This window comes from Sebastes umbrosus, chromosome 10 (genome assembly GCF_015220745.1).
Source record: "Sebastes umbrosus isolate fSebUmb1 chromosome 10, fSebUmb1.pri, whole genome shotgun sequence".
Classification (NCBI taxonomy): domain Eukaryota; kingdom Metazoa; phylum Chordata; class Actinopteri; order Perciformes; family Sebastidae; genus Sebastes; species Sebastes umbrosus.
In genome coordinates, this window is record NC_051278.1 from 19,272,938 (window position 1) to 19,289,351 (window position 16,414).

General features: G+C 40.2%; 2 protein-coding genes across 5 annotated transcripts in view; both read left to right on the top strand.

The window, feature by feature from the left end:
* The first annotated feature begins 230 nt into the window (after positions 1 to 230).
* On the top strand, positions 231 to 6,712 carry tbxtb (T-box transcription factor Tb). The gene is made up of 8 exons (XM_037782600.1): positions 231 to 593; positions 1,998 to 2,262; positions 3,074 to 3,205; positions 3,364 to 3,425; positions 4,010 to 4,071; positions 4,165 to 4,341; positions 4,688 to 4,820; positions 5,673 to 6,712. The coding sequence occupies exons 1-8, from the start codon at positions 409 to 411 to the stop codon at positions 5,941 to 5,943; spliced, it is 1,287 nt and encodes a 428-aa protein (XP_037638528.1). The 5' UTR covers positions 231 to 408; the 3' UTR covers positions 5,944 to 6,712.
* Positions 6,713 to 13,181: 6,469 nt separating this feature from the next.
* Positions 13,182 to 16,414, top strand: part of pde10a (phosphodiesterase 10A) — a 66,839-nt gene continuing 63,606 nt past the window's right edge. For 2 of the 4 annotated variants that reach the window (XM_037782594.1, XM_037782596.1), the window contains exon 1: positions 13,182 to 14,882. In XM_037782594.1, coding sequence (XP_037638522.1) covers positions 14,633 to 14,882 — 250 coding nt within the window. In that variant the 5' untranslated portion in view covers positions 13,182 to 14,632. The remainder of the gene's footprint in view (positions 14,883 to 16,414) is intronic. The other 2 variants (XM_037782595.1, XM_037782599.1) reach the window with 2 other exon arrangements.

The window sequence follows — 16,414 nt, forward strand, 5'->3', positions numbered from 1 at the left end:
AATTACGATTGTGATTACAAAAAATACTGTAACTTTAAGACCATTTACATATAAATCACAAATGAAACATGTCATTTTTACATTTTTTTCTGTCATTTTGAAATACAGACAAAAAATGTAAAATTTCTTGAAAAGAAATGTTGTTTTTTTTACAGTGTGTGGACCTCAATGATATGACCTCTCCCAGCCAATCAGTGGCAAGCCCGCAAAGATCAAAGAGGAGATGAGCCAACCGCCTCTGCTCCAAACACCCAGCCTGAGCTTCTCTTGGGCCTATATATGAAGGAGCTGTTCATGAAGTTCAGCAGATAACTGCATGCACAAGAAGAGGAAAGACATTTAGTTTGTTTTTTCCAGTAAGACTAGTAAGATTAGCACATTTATTCAGCCCTGGAGCTGTTGGACAGGATGGCCACAGGAGCCAGTCAGAGCCGGGTGGAGCACCTCCTCAGTGCCGTGCAGAGTGAGCAGCAGGCCGGCAGCGAGAAGGGAGACCCTACGGAGAAAGAGCTGAAGGTGTCCCTGGATGAGAACCAGCTTTGGCAGCAATTTAAGGATCTGACGAATGAAATGATAGTTACAAAGAATGGCAGGTGAGCTTAAAATTGCAAAACAATCAGATAAAATACAGCACTTTTGAATATTAATACTTATTTTATACACAAAAAACTACTACACTGTAAATAATTGCTGTTAATTTACAGCAGGATTTCAACAGTATTAACCTGTTATTGCTAAAAACAGTGCTTTACTGTTAATACAAAAGAAAACCTGTTAAATTACGCTCATAGGCCGTTTTTTAACTGAACTATAATGCATTCTTAAAAAACATTTAGCACTTTACTGCTGATCAACTGTCTAAAGTATCATCAGTAACACTTTCATGCAGTGTTTTCTTAATTCTGGGACCTGATCTGCACATGTGAGGCTTATACATTGTACATGATTGTAAAATCAGTGAATTAGCTTTATTGTTCTTCACTCACATGTTGTTCTGGTTTGCATTCTGTGCTTGTAGCCAGCTAGAGACAGACATTTTGGGAAAATTGTCAACAAGTCCATTATAGCCTTTTTCCTAACAAGTGCCTTTAATTGTATCTAGTGTGACTATTCCTATGTCTGTAACCTGCTAAGTCTATTCATCTAGGCAAAAAATACTGTTTATTAAAATGTATGTAAAAAGAATACGACCTAAATAGTGCATTAAAACAAATCAGTAAGATAATGTAAAATAAAGGTGGAAAACAGCTATATAATGTATCTTTAAACAGTAAATTAACTGTAAAATACTGTGAAATTAATTTAAAAAAAAAGTTCAAACTGTATTTTTCATTAACAGTACAAAGCTGTAAATTTCAGGGACAGTATAATAATGTTAATTTTACAGTAACATAAAGGCAACCCTGCTGCCAGCTCTTTACTGTTATTTTACTGGGAAATTCTTAACAGTGTATTACTACTAGTACTACTACTACTACTAATACTACTACTAATAATAATAATAAAAATTGTCAATATTTGTGTTTTAAATATGGAATGCACCCAGTAACATGTGTAATTTGGTTGTAATGTGATTATATTTTGTATTAATAATCCGAATCTGTAAAGTAACTAAAGTTGTCAGATAAATGTAGTGGAGTAAAAAAAGTCTAATATTTCCCTCTGAGATGTAGTTGAGTAGAAGTAGAAAGTAGCAGAACATGGAAATACTCAAGTAAAGTAGAAGCACCTCAAAATTGTATTTAAGTACTTAGTTACATTCCACCACTGAGTACATTTTATACTGTTGTGTTTTTTAAAAGTATTATTTAATCTTCCTGATGGAATAAAGCAATTGTTAATTATTTAAAGTAGTAATGTGCTTTTGATACCTTTACTTTGTTTTTGCATTAAATCATACCGGGATGTTTGCTGAAATTGATTGGATGTGGCCAAGAAAAATTTCCACCAGCCGCCACTGATTTTTATCATTGTTTTGTTTTGTTTTTCTTATCAAGGCGCATGTTTCCAGTGATGAAAGTGAACGTGTCTGGACTGGACCCCAACGCCATGTATTCTATTTTGCTGGACTTCGTATCTGCAGACAACCACAGGTGGAAATATGTGAACGGAGAGTGGATCCCTGGTGGCAAACCTGAACCTCAGACTCCCAGCTGTGTGTACATTCACCCGGACTCTCCAAACTTCGGTGCGCACTGGATGAAAGCTCCAGTCTCCTTTAGTAAAGTCAAACTCACCAATAAACTCAACGGAGGAGGTCAGGTAAAGGAGAAGATGCTCGATATTGTACTTTCTTTGTTGTTGTTTTGTCCAGATAAAACAGTTCAGTCTTTTTCATGTTCTTTTTCCAAATCCCATGCTTTAAAGGGACTATTTGTAACTTTCAGAAATGCTTGTTAACAGCGACACCTTTGGCCGTTAAGTCAACAAAAGTCAGGGTCGGGCTCGCGCTTGCTCGCTGTAAATAGACATGAACGGGCATCGCTCAAAACAGTGAGGCGACACACGTCAGCTAAAACCACAATATCACTCTATATTTCACCTGCTTGGCAGTAATGTTAGCTGACCAGATGAAGGTCTCTCCATGAATCACTGCTGATACTAATGTTGGCTTTTCCTGCTTCAGCCTCCGGGGCTGAGGCAGCGGGGCTCCGCAGCGAGTAACGTTATCGTCTCCCACCGCGGCCGGAGGGAACAGGGAAGACGCCGGCACCCGGTTGGAGACGACAACGTTTCTCACTGCGGAGCCCCGTCACTTCACAAGACACGGGAAACCTCTGTTGGTCCGGAGGAGCTGCAGCATTTATTTCAGCACAAACGTCCACTATACATTCACTAGATATTCTCAGAGCTACGAACTCTTCTGCAGTGTGTAGTGAGCGCGCATGAACGTGAGGTGGAGCGAGAATGCACTCGTTGTGTGAGTGAAGACAAGCAGGCAGAGGAGCGGTCTGAACAGAAGCTACAAACAGTCCCTTTAATTTCAGAATAATAATACAAATAAAATACATGTGAAAATTATAACTCTGGCATATGAATTAACCAGCTTCCTGTTGATCTGTTGTTTTTCCAGATAATGTTAAATTCCTTACACAAGTACGAGCCACGCACCCATATAGTGCGGGTTGGAGGCCCGAGGAGGATCACCAGCCACTCTTTCCCTGAAACGCAGTTCATTGCAGTAACAGCGTACCAAAACGAAGAGGTTGGCAATGAAATATTTTTTTTAAATATGTATAAAAAAGATTTAAAAGTTATATTACTAAAAATTAACCCAGCAAAAGTGTTACTTGCACGGCATTTAGTATGTCTTTTCTTTTTCTATGTCCTGATTATTTTTTGTCATTTATGTTTGGATTTTAGGTAACTGCTCTTAAAATAAAGCACAACCCTTTTGCCAAGGCTTTCCTAGATGCAAAGGATAGGTAAGAATACACATTGTTTTCACATTTCAACACTGTATTGATGTCTTTAAGATGTGTAAAGGTTTAGTTTAACATTGTGTAAAATGTCACTCCAAGGTAGCTTGTAATTTGTATCATTGCTGGAGCAGGATGATTGTGAATAGGGAGATAGAATATGATGATGACTGAATTGTACACTGATTTTCTTTTTTAAATGATTATATGTATATGCGTTTTTGTATGTGTACATACTGCTTGTGCGTATATGTGTATGTATGTATATATGTATACAGTATATATATGTATATATAAATAGATTTTATTTTATTTTATTGTTTTAAATTTTATTTATTTTACTTGTGTATATTCGTTTTACTTATATATCTATTTTTTGTATATAATATGTTTTTCCTGTATCTATACTGGCTTATTTTATATTAATATTAGGTTTATTAAGTTTCTTTGTACCAAGAATGTTATTATTTGGGACGTTTGTGAATGTTTGTTCTGTTGTTTCAAAATGAAATAAAAAAAAAACAATAAATATAATACTGAAAAAAATCATTGTGTAAAATATATAATCAGTAATTTCATTTTTTTTTCAGAACTGATCTCAGAGACATAAGAGAAGATGCCATTGAAAACCAGCAGTCGACTTACTCTCAATGTAAGTATTATTTTTTCTGATTTCATGTCACACTTTGGAGGTCATATGGTGCTCGTATGGTTTCATCACGTCTCTTCTCATCCGTGGAGCCAGTAGGTGGTTGGTTTATTCCAGGCTCAGGTCCTCTCTGCCCTCCTGCCAGTCCTCACAGCCAGTTTGGGAGTCCCATCTCCCTCTCGCCATCCCACGGCTGTGAACGCTACTCCACCCTGAGGAACCACCGCTCTTCCCCCTACGCCAGTCCATACGTCCATCGTACCAACTCGCCCAGTGAGTATCCTCCTTCCACCCTTTACTGTCAAACATCCAGGAATTACACCACTTCCTCCACCGGCTATTAACAAGAAGCTCAAACAAATGTTGCTGAGCGCGGGATGTTTTGCATTCCTCTGGCTTTTGTGTTGAGTGGAGCCACAGAGCCGTAAATGGTTGGGTTTCAGACGAGGAATGTATGGAGGGAATATTCACACCTTTAACTGTCATACTGATATCAGAGGGACAGAAAGTCTTGAATCATACTGAGAAAACAACAAGCTTAATGATAACATGATTTCTGACAAATATATTTGAAATCACCTGTGTACCTGCTAAACCCCAGTGTCTGTTTGTGTTGTAGTCGGTTACTCCGATAACTCGTCAGCCTGTCTGTCGATGCTCTCGAGCCACGATAACTGGTCCAGTCTACAGATGCCATCACACTCCAGCATGATGCCCATGGCACACAATTCCACCTCTGGTACCAACTCTAGGTTTGTGTAGTTCTTCTTTTTTTATTTTTATTGCACCACCTGAGCACATATCAATACGACTTGCAAACACAAAGAAGATGATCAAAGAAAATAACTAATTAGAAAACAATAACTTGGGATGCTTTTAATTTTAGGCACATAGTTCTGGCATATAACTTGTGAAAGCAGTGTCCGTCTCTCCATGAATATTTTCCTTTTCAGCTTCTTTTTATTGCAAAACAGAACAACTGTACAAAGTACAAACATATATGAGCCAAAATATGAAATAAACTTGGTTATATATAAGATGTTTGTGGAAAAAATAACTATATGAGTCCAAGAGTTTTATGCACATTTTGTTTTTAAGCAGAGTTGTGCACAAAATCTATTTCTGCTTAAAAAAAGAAAAATAGCTATGTATCTCAGAGGCTAAAGAGGAGTTGACTTTGGAAAACAAAACTAAAGACTGAGACCCTTTACAAAATTTCAAGGTTTCTTCACAAGTTAAAAATAGATTAACAGGAGTTTCATCATTTCTTTTATCAGTTGTGACCTTCTCCGTCAGATAAACCATATTAATTCACTACTGTGATCATTTTTTTGCTGTTAAATTTAAAATCCTTAATAGAGCATAATGCAATCTATTGTCTGATATGTGCATTTCTTTTTAATTCTCCACCTATGTGATCTCATTTTAATTTGGCTTTCCATGTTGTCTTTTTCACTGCACTTTATGGAAACATTGACTGAAGATTCTGTAACTAATTCATATATCTCACACAAAAAATATCATTTATGGATACCGTTTCTTGAACTTTTGCATGATCTAAAACATCCTAAGAAGAGAAGTTTTCTATCCATGTGTCTGTACAGTCAGTACAACAGCCCGTGGTCTGTGAGTAACTCGCCCCTGACTCCCGTGTCCCAGAACGGGGGGATGAACAGCAGCCTGAGCTCCCAGTTCCTCCGAGGGTCCGGCAGCCACTACCCCGGCCTGTCTCACTCAGTCACAGTGCCCTCCTCTGGCTCTCCCATGTACGACAGCAGCACAGCCACAGAGGTGCACGACACAGCTCAGTACGACGCCTCTCCACACGGGCGACTGCCTTCAGCCTGGACTCCTGTGACCCCTCCGTCCCTCTGATGGATGTGTCTCTGAAAGCTTGGACAGATTCGGTCATGAAATGATGTCTGCAGGATGTTTGATCTGCTGCGACTTAAGAGAAAAATCAACCCCGAATTAAAAAGGTTTTGTTTGTTTCCAAATCACATTTCACAGGCAAAAGACTGTTTTCAGGTTAGGGGCACTTGAATTAACCCTGAATTAATTAAGAAAGAATTCTTCACTACTTAATTGGTACTAATAGGAATCTACAGAGACTTTGAGTTCTTCAAGTAACCCTTCAAAATGTGCTTTGGTCTCAAAAAATCAATGTTTCTATTTGTTTTTAACTAAAAAAAAACCAACCTAAATGAATATGTTTTATTTTTGGTTGACTTTCCCCTTGAATTCAGCAAATGTTTTTGTTCAGCAAACCAGAAAAACACATGTATTTTAATGTTTGTGAACCCAAATCCATTCTAACCTGCTTATATTAAGCAAATACAGTAGCTCCATGATATTCACAGCAAAACAACAATGTACAGTTGAAAAATGTTAAATGATTTTAAACATTATTTATAGTGTAAATGAAAACACAATTGAGGTTTACCATGTAAATAGATAAATGACTTTTTGTACCACAATGACACCGTTTGAGATATTATGTTCCAGATGTTTTTAAAAATGAAATGAAAAACATCTAATGTCAATATTCTGCTATGCAGACGATACACAACTTTCCATATCATTAAAGAAAACATGTCATGGTCTCTCAAGTGGCTGTTTTTGAGGCCATCTACATGACAATAAAGACTTGAATGTGCTTTACTTCCTGTTGCTCATTGCACACTACACTGCTCTTGTTGTTTAAGGTGTCCAAATGCATCCACTGTGCTCACAGTGACAAGCTGATAACATTAGAAGTGAGTGATTTAAATGAGATGGAACCAGATGTCTGCCCCATTTATTTCAACCTTATATACTGGCTATGTACTATCCTCCTGTGAGCATTTTTTAAATTATAATCTACACAAGTGGTCCGGTCCAGGGACCTCCAGGGTTTCTGTAGATTAATGGAGGTCGCCAGCAACATGGGGGACAGTTGGATTTGACCGTTCTTTGGTTCCTAGGGAAAGAAAATTGGGTCAGTGGTCTAATTCCAATCTCATTTGTGGTTCTGGATAAAATCTTCATTTCAAATCATTTCTACAGAAATCACGGGGTGTTCAGTCAAAAGCACCTGTTTTGTTGAATAATTAACCTATACCCCCCCAAAAAAATATTAAAGGCCCACTCTTAAAAATTCTCCAAAACTCATCCCAAAATCCCAATTCCTGCCTTCCTATGTGTGTTTGTTAGTTTTGTCTTTCTTCATGTTGAACAGTAGTAAGGCTGTGATAAAAATGAGCTGTACTGGTGCTGCAGCTGCTGAAAAAGAACAAAACAAATAGAACATAATTAGAAAATGCACCTAAAATGAACTTGACTTTCCAAAAACACACTACTGTCAACATGTTTGATCTTAATATTCATTCATACGAGAAAATGACAAAGAAACATTTGATTAGGGTTGTTCAGTGTTTGTTATTTCAACATCGATTACAATTTTTGTATAGAGTTCAAATTTGTGACGTTAGCTTAAAAACTCAAATCCTCCTGCTCCCTTTTTGAGAGTAGAGAATGAGTGTTTTTCATACAAGGGTGAGGAATTACATCCAGGTACATCTGAAGGAGGGTTTTGGCTGCTGGGACTGTATAGACAGTGTGCAGATGTCCAACACGTGAGAAACCCCAGAAACCAACACTCAACTTTTAGCCCTCTCACTCTGTTTCCATTCACATCTCCCTGACATGAGGGCAGTCAGCTCCTAAAATATATTGTTGACTTTATGATTGTCTCCTGTGTCAGGGATCTTGTGAGCGTTGTGTACCAACTTATATCATACTCCGTTTAACCACTTGGTTAAACACTCTAAGGTTCTTTATATTTTACTTCAAAGTTGGATAAAACATGTTTTTCACACCTTCGACAAATGACACTTCAGTATCTGCATGTTCCAGTGATTCAGTAAAGCTAAATCGCACTGAATCACATAGCTGTTCTATTTATGTCATATGAAATACTGCTAAAAGCTTTTGCGTCCTTGTGATTCAACCATCCGTTCCGGACGTATTTGAAACATTTTGATCATAAATAGAATTTCAAATAAAGTTAATAGAATGTATTAAATGTCCACCTACAAAAATATTTGCATTGGACTATCACTTGAGGCCTTTAGTCAAGGATAAATTAGATTAATAGTGTTTTCATTATTAAAATTGCAGAACTGAACTCTGTTCTATCCCCCTTTTAAGTATGCGCAGAGCTGTTTAACACCATCCTGTCATAGTGCAAGCCCAGTCATGCATGTTGTTAATTAGGTGAGAAAAATGTATTAAGTCTTGTTAGTACTGGCATGACATGAAAATTACCTTGCGACATGTGTTTTTTCATGTTTGACCCACATTATTGAACTGAAACCTTTGGCACATATTCAAAGGTTTTCAAAATAAAAATGGTTTCACAGGAATATTTTAACATCTTTAACTACAAATTTGCAATTGGCGACCAACAACATGTTCTAATCATGTTCAGATCTCATTGACCAAAACCAACAAGACAAACCTGAAGAAAACTCACCTTTTCCTTTAGGGGCACTCACAACCCTCCACTTTGGATCTGGGCCACCACATCTGCAATATCACGTGAGAAGCTTCAGAAGTTATACCACCAGAAAAGAATCAGACCACCTCTTTCACAACAATTGGCGATCCTGAACACAACCACAGACCTAACGCTAAGCTTAACCACCTATAAACTACATCTAAACATAACAATGTGTTTAACGGGGGAACTTTAAATGTGGATTGTACTCAGCTAGAAACAAAGTGCTGCAATAAAGGCTAAATTCAGTGAAGGGTAGTCTCTGAACCCATCAGACCAGCTTCCCGTCTTTGCAGTGAGGGCTCACAAGCATCCTCCTTATAAAGATTTTTATAGTAAACTGGATGAAATGTTCAAAATAATTACTTATACATTGTGGACAATTCCTAATTTGCTGTTAACTTCTGTCTCCACAGACGATACATACTGCCACAGGAAGGACATCATGCCGGAGATGTTCATGTGTTGCTGATGGTGTACCTCATATGACCTCGAGTGGTGATGATCAGGTAAGTTTGTAGAGTAATGAATCCATGATCTCAGTTATTTACAGGTAATCCTTTTATCAAACAGGTAATAATGATATGAGGTAGTCTCCTTCCTGTTCGTAGACTCAATTGTACTAATGATGAAGCCCACCAGGATGCCACCCGACTAGACCGTTATCAGGCCATTAAGGGTGCGTTATCGGTTGCTATAAGCCCCATAGATGTGGGTCAGTAGGGACCTACTACGCCTACTACGTTGTAAAAGTGAAAGCGAAACTTAAAGGATCTATTGGCAGAAATGGAATATCATTTCAAAAGTATGTTTTCTGTATATTCACTTCGGTGTGTTTTCGTTACCTTATAATGAGACGTTTATATCTACATAGAAAGCGGGTGCCCTCTCCACAGAGTATGCCATGTCACAGTGCCATGTTTGTACAGTATCCCAGAAGGGACAAACCAAACTCTGTTAACTTTTTCTGCTTGGGTCGGAGTCATTAACATTACTTGCGCCTGTCGCCGCCGCTCTCTCTCTCTTGCTTCACCACTCACTTCCCACGTATACACACACTTTACGCACTGGCTCTGCTCCAAATGGCTCTAGAGCGAGCCATTCGTGTTTTTGCATCGGCCACTGTAGCTCTCACACGGGAGAGGCTTCAGTTGGTTGCAATCTCAACTCACCGTTAGATACCGCCAGATCCTACACACTGGACCTTTAAAACCAACATGTTCTAACACGTTGTAAAACTGCATGAAATGTTAACACAATAAAAAAAAGCTTTTTTAGGTTTAGGCAACAAAACTGTTACTTCTTTATATTTGGGCAACAAAACGACTTAGTTAAGTTCAGGGAAAAACATTGTGTTTTGGCTTATAATAACTACATTTCAAAAGTGAAAGTGAAACTTGTGAACCCAAAGACAACTACATGTTGTTGGTTTCACATGGGATACAAACCCCAGCCTCCTGGGTGAAAGCCCATCCATTGTCCCCGACCTCCACCCCATATGGAGTTCAATGCTGTCTATACTGCCGCTTTTGCTCTTGTCATAATTACTACGGTCGATAGAGGTCACTGTCGTCTTCTTTTATTTCTACTTTTGGTGATCGATTATGTGGATGGATAATAAAACCTACTAGTAGATGTAGCAGGCCCCCACTGACACACATCTATGAGGCTTATAACCACTGATAACGTACATTTAATGACCTGATAACAGTCTAATCGTGGATCATACTGATATTTAAAACGCGTGATTGATTGACAGGTGGGATGGGGCATGGGGGGGACAGATTCTTGACGCAAGAACTTCTTCTGCGTGACAGGAAGTCAGATAACCCAAAGAATCAGATTGTCAGATGTTTGCTATAGTTTGGATTCACACTTTGAATACATAGCCAATGTCAGCAAACAGGAAACAGCTGTGCAGCTATTGACCTCATCCAGCTAATGTGAGCTGTAGGAATGAAGCACTACCTTTACGTATTTCATCAGACCTTCCTGATTTTTTTGCTACTGAACATGTGTTAGCTGTGGATGAGCTTTTCAGTAAACATTGGAAAATAACATGCATATTAGATCGAAATGTCGCTCTCGAGGTCAGGGCAACAATCCAAGTCATAAAGTACAAAACAACCATTGTCCTTTAAAATGTCATAAAAAAAAAAAAATCTGTCAGTGTGTATACAAGATTTCATTCACCTCCATTTGTGTAACTGCAGATTTTATTGTGAAATTATGACCTTTTGTTTCATCTTTTAGTTTGCATTTGTGCTTAATTAAGCTGATTTTTTAGGTGAACAATAAAGCATAGTTACTTAAAAAAGAATATTCAACAACAGTAATATGTGCATAGTACACATGGTGTTTGAATATTAAGATGCAGAGTGACACAAAGCGCAGAGCGGTTGAGCTGAGAAAGTGTAAAGAAAGGCATTGTGGCTGAAGGGAAGCGAGGCCAGTCAACAGGCACAAGAGCCCATTCAGCCCAGAAGATCAAGGTCAGTGTATAAGGACATCATGACATCCTCCCCCTTGTACAAGTAGCAACCACAGACTGACAGGAAGGAACAGACATCTAATCCGCTAAATCGAATACACAACTGCATCTCACTAGTGGATGAAATGGCCTCTGTCTCTACGGTTACACCATGTGTGTATACTATTGTGTGTGTCCAATGGCTTTAAGTATTACTGTAATGCATATCAGTGTCAAATCAATCAAAACAGACAGGATAACACCAAAAAAATATATTTTTTGTGCAGATTCATGCCCATAAACACTATTTGTCTTGGTGTTTTTATAAGGTTCTTTCAAGGTTTATGTCTGTTATAAACAAATGTAATAGAGGAATTGAAGGAAAAAAGCATCAATGCATTGTAGAATGATATACAATCATTCAGCTTGTGATTTTCCTTTAAGAGCCAATTATATGTCCTGTTCTTATAATAAGGAATTATGTATAAAAGCGAGAAAAAGATAATGGGACATCTATCAAAAAAAGAATCTAAAAAGCCATGAAGGCAGGGTATTTCTCTAAGCCTAATAATCCCATTATGATCCCAATGAAAAAAAAGCTCTGTCAAAGCAGGGAGCATTGACGCAAGCATGTCTTGACGTCAGTAGCTGCAGTGAATGAGGGATGGGAGGGGGGGAGAGCCAGAGAGAGAGAGAGAGAGAGAGGGAGGCGTGTTTGCCTTCAGAAAATACCACGAAATACCAGCGTCATTGGCATGAATGCAACGGTAGCTCTCTGCGCATATAGACGCACAGAAAAAAATTATTTCTAAACTATTTGGCCTGACATCCAAGTGACACATTTTGGAGAAGGAACAGTATAAAGGTGCTGAACCTGGAAATCTAAACCAGATGTAGTAAATGAAATATGATCCCACTGACCCGAGAGTGTTCATTAATAAATCAGCATATGAGAGAATGAAGAGAGGAGGAGGAGGAGGAGGAGGAAGAGGAGGAGGAGGAGGAGGAGGAGAGAGGAGAGAGGAGAGAGGAGAGAGGAGGAGGAGGAGGAGGAGGAGAGAGGAGGAGGAGGAGGAGGAGGAGGAGAGAAGAGGAGAGAGGTGGAGGAGGAGGAGGAGGAGGAGAGAGGAGGAGGAGGAGGAGAGAGAGAGGAGGATGAGGAGAGAGGAGGAGGAGGAGGAGGAGGAGGAGGAGGAGGAGAGAAGAGGAGAGAGGAGGAGGAGGAGAGAGGGGAGAGGAGGAGAAAGAGGAGAGAGGAGAGAGGAGGAGAGAGAAGGAGGAGGAGAGAGGAGGAGAGAAGAGGAGAGAGGAGGAGGAGGAGGAGGAGAGAGGAGGAGGAGGAGGAGGAGGAGAGAAGAGGAGAGAGGAGGAGGAGGAGGAGGAGAGAGGAGGAGGAGGAGGAGAGAGGAGAGAAGAGAGAAGAGGAGGAGGAGACAGGAGGAGGAGGAGGAGAGAGGAGGAGGAGGAGGAGAGAGGAGAGAGTAGGAGAGAGGAGGAGGAGGAGAAGGAGGAGAGAGGAGGAGAGAGGAGGAGGAGGAGGAGGATAGAGGAGGAGGAGGAGGAGAGAGGAGAGAGTAGGAGAGAGGGGAGAGGAGGAGAAGGAGGAGAGAGGAGGAGAGAGGAGGAGGAGGAGGAGGAGAGAGGAGGAGGAGAGAGGAGGAGGAGGAGGAGGAGAGAGGAGGAGAGAGGAGGAGGAGGAGGAGAGAGGAGGAGGAGGAGGAGGAGGAGGAGGAGGAGGAGGAGGAGAGAGGAGAGAAGAGGAGGAGGAGGAGACAGGAGGAGGAGAAGGAGGAGAGAGGAGAGAGTAGGAGAGAGGAGGAGGAGGAGGAGAGAGGGGAGAGGAGGAGAAGGAGGAGAGAGGAGGAGAGAGGAGGAGGAGGAGGAGAGAGGAAGAGGAGAGAGGAGGAGAGAGGAGGAAGAGGAGGAGAGAGGAGAGAGGAAGGGGAGGGGGAGGAGAGAGGAGAGAAGAGGAGGAGGAGAGAGGAGAGAAGAGGAGGAGGAGGAGAGAGGAGGAGGAGGAGGAGGAGGAGAAAGGAGAAAGAGGAAGAGGAGAGAGGAGGAGGAGGAGGAGAAAGGAGAAAGGAGAAAGGAGAAAGAGGAGGAGGAGGAGAGAGGAGGAGGAGTTGCTCAACTGGTGTCAGGCATCCATCTGTGAAAAGGAAAATGAATATGTGAAAGTCATAATCTGAGAAACTCTGTGCAGTTTTATCCAAGTGGATATCTCTTGAATGCGCACAGTTGTTTTGTTATAGTGAAAGAGGGCTGTTTTTTTTTATTCTCTGAGTCGACCGGAGGGGGAAACTACCATCAAGCAATTTGTAAAAGCCAGACTGGTGGCGTCATTGCCTCCTCTCTATAGTAACCTATATACGCGCAACACCATCACCAACACGCCTCTCCTGCTGCATTTATTCACACATCTTATTCTCAAATTGCTCTGTGTGGCTCCACGCACACTGATGTGAAACGCAAAGACTGGTGATCATAATGTAAGATTAGATTTATTTTTGTAAAGACTTATTTTAGTATACAGTATACACATATTGTATTCTGTTCCTTAAATTAAATCTGGAACTATATAATTTGGCTTTTGGTGATTGAGATGATTAAGATTGTGCGGAGTGATATATGAAGTAAGAAGTTATGATGTGCCACCTTTTTGATTATCGGTGTTTTCAATTGTCCTATAGGCTTGAGTTGAGGCATAAAAGTGGATCCTGTTGCACAGACAAAAAAAAAAAAAAATCTAATTTTACATGAACACAATGCCTGATTGTTCCATTTATGTCACTCTGGCACACTCTGGATTAGGCGGTTTTGCGCAAGAAGAAGCGTCACAGACAAACAGAGTGTTATTGTCTCCTCCTCGTCGCTGCTGGACTGATGATGATGTTGTAGAAGAGAAGAAGGTAGGCTGTCGTAGTATACAGTGTGAGGAATCCTCTCCTCCTCCTCCTCCTTCACAGATGTTGCTGCAGCCGGAGAGCGTCGTTTTCTACTTAGTGCGCAGCTCAAATGTTGCCAAATGGACGCGCGCTTTGGCGCACTTCAGCGCGCAGAAGATAATCTCCGTTTACATTGGCCTCTATACTCTCTGCTCTCCAAGATACCCAAGAGTTCCTGTTGTGTCGGTCTGTTGTGCGTCACCCATGCCTGATTAGACTTGTAGTGTGACGTCGCCGCCGAGGCACCATTCAAGCAAAAAAAACACCTCATGCAACGTTGAGAATTGATATTTAAAGAAAAGCAACCAGCACCTTGCAGCTCACCTTAAGACGCGGATCAACAAGTTGCCTCTCCAGTGCGTAACTTCCATCTGAGCATAATCCAGGACGCACGTGATCGACACTTCATCTACAAATATTTCTCATTTTGTCAAGAGAGAAATAAGCTCCAGACTTGTCCTGCAGACAGGAGACGCATCTTGGATTACCATCTCCATACCTCTCCATGCCTCGCTGCGTCTCCAGGTGCTCGGCTGCTGGCCACCACATGGTAACTTTGCGCACACAGCACGCTGCAAAGAAAGAGGGCATAATAGAGAAAAAGGGATCTGAATGAATGGGACTGAGATTGATTCGCATTTCTCTTCTTCTCCTGCCTCCTCTCCCCTCCACAGACTGTTGTATGTGTTTGTGTATATCCTGCCGGTTGAAGGTGTCTCACGTTATCAGCAGATATCGATTCAGCTGGTGGATAGATCCATCACTCGAATAGGGGAGCAGCAAATGTCGAAGAAAAGGAAAAGTCCTGACGACCTGCAGGACTTTGAGGGATCTCCTCCTGCAGGATGCAGCAGCGACCAAGGTAGGAGCCAAAGTTGAACTGTGCAGCCATGTGTTGTCTTCAGGGACTGTTTGGTGACTTACAGACCATTTCTGAATAGGAACCACATATTTATTTCTAAGTCAGAGGCATTTGGGTCATGCACAGCCACTATAGCTGCTGTGTTAACTCATTTAACCCAGTATTACAGTATTAAACCTGTATACAGTGACGTGTTGCCATGCAATCACCTCTCCACTAAAATAAGTACTAGTTGAACTGTGCAGCCATGTGTTGTCTTCAGGGACTGTTTGATGACTTCATATTTTTACAGACCATTTTTTTTTTTTTTTTTTTTAATACTTTATTTTTTCCCTTTTTTCAAGGTTGTTTTCATATATGCAATCAACTGTTTGTAATTACAACAGTCTATAAACTAACTTTTAAGTAGATGAGTTTACAGACAAACCCATCAAGTACACTTAGAGAAAACAACCTCAACATTCAAAACCACATCAAAACCAAGAAAAGAAATAACGATAATAATAATGACAAAAAGAAAAAGTAGAGTTAAAAAAAAAAAAAACATAACAAAAAACAAAAAAACAAACAACAAAAAAAACCCCAATAATAATACAAAAATACGAGACCATTTCTGAGAAGGAACCACATATTTATTTCTAAGTCAGAGGCACTTGGGTCATGCACAGCCACTACAGCTGCTGTGTTAACTCATTTAACCCATACAGTATTAAACCTGCACAGTGACATGTTGCCATGCAATCACCTCTCCACTAAAATAAGTACTCTGATCCCTAGAAAACAATCTTGTGTGTTGCTGCGGATTACTTCTTTATAATCTCTCATCAGTCCTCAGTGGAGTCACATTTGTGTGACATCAGGTTTGGTTGCAGAACAGACTTTCATTCTCAGCTACATGAAGGACGTATAGAAACTGTGGCATTAGTCGTAGAAGCTTGGTGGGTATAGTATATGGCTGTCTGTACCTGATGATTCAGAAACTGCATCATACACATTATGAATGGTGGTTCACCTAGATTACTATATCCAGTCCAGTTGTAAAGGTGGGGTTGATTTATTGATATGTATTGTGTGAGTTCAGAGGGATACCATCATGGTGTCTCTGGTGTGCACCCAGAGGCCCGGCATGCTAATGGGTTAACTTTTGTGCACAGAGAGAATAAAAATAAACTGTTGCTAAATACTGTGGATACAAATAGCAACCCAGCAGCACAGAACAACCACTCCATGTTCATTATCCATTGGTAAATTCAGCAAAATAAAATAACACATTTTCTTTAAATAAAAGCAGAGCCATGATTGGCAATAATAAACTGAACATTAATAATAGTTACATTGTTAGTCAGTGTAATAAATGGATGCTAAATGAATATATTCTAATATCAGACAATATCAATAAATAGCTGTGTAGTGGTCATTTTGTCGGAAAAATCAAAATCAAACTTAAATCAGAGGGCCACTGACGCACCATGGGGTATGTGGTTTACGCAGGCAAAAGAGTCCATTGTCCATGCAAAATGTGTGTTTCTGAT

Bases quoted from the DNA above. Each gene is read 5' to 3' on its own strand.
- tbxtb (XM_037782600.1), top strand. From the start codon at position 409: ATGGCCACAGGAGCCAGTCAGAGCCGGGTGGAGCACCTCCTCAGTGCC. The intron at 4,072-4,164 runs GTAAGTATTATT...CCGTGGAGCCAG, and splicing joins GCAGTCGACTTACTCTCAAT to TAGGTGGTTGGTTTATTCCA. The intron at 4,342-4,687 runs GTGAGTATCCTC...TTTGTGTTGTAG, and splicing joins CCATCGTACCAACTCGCCCA to TCGGTTACTCCGATAACTCG.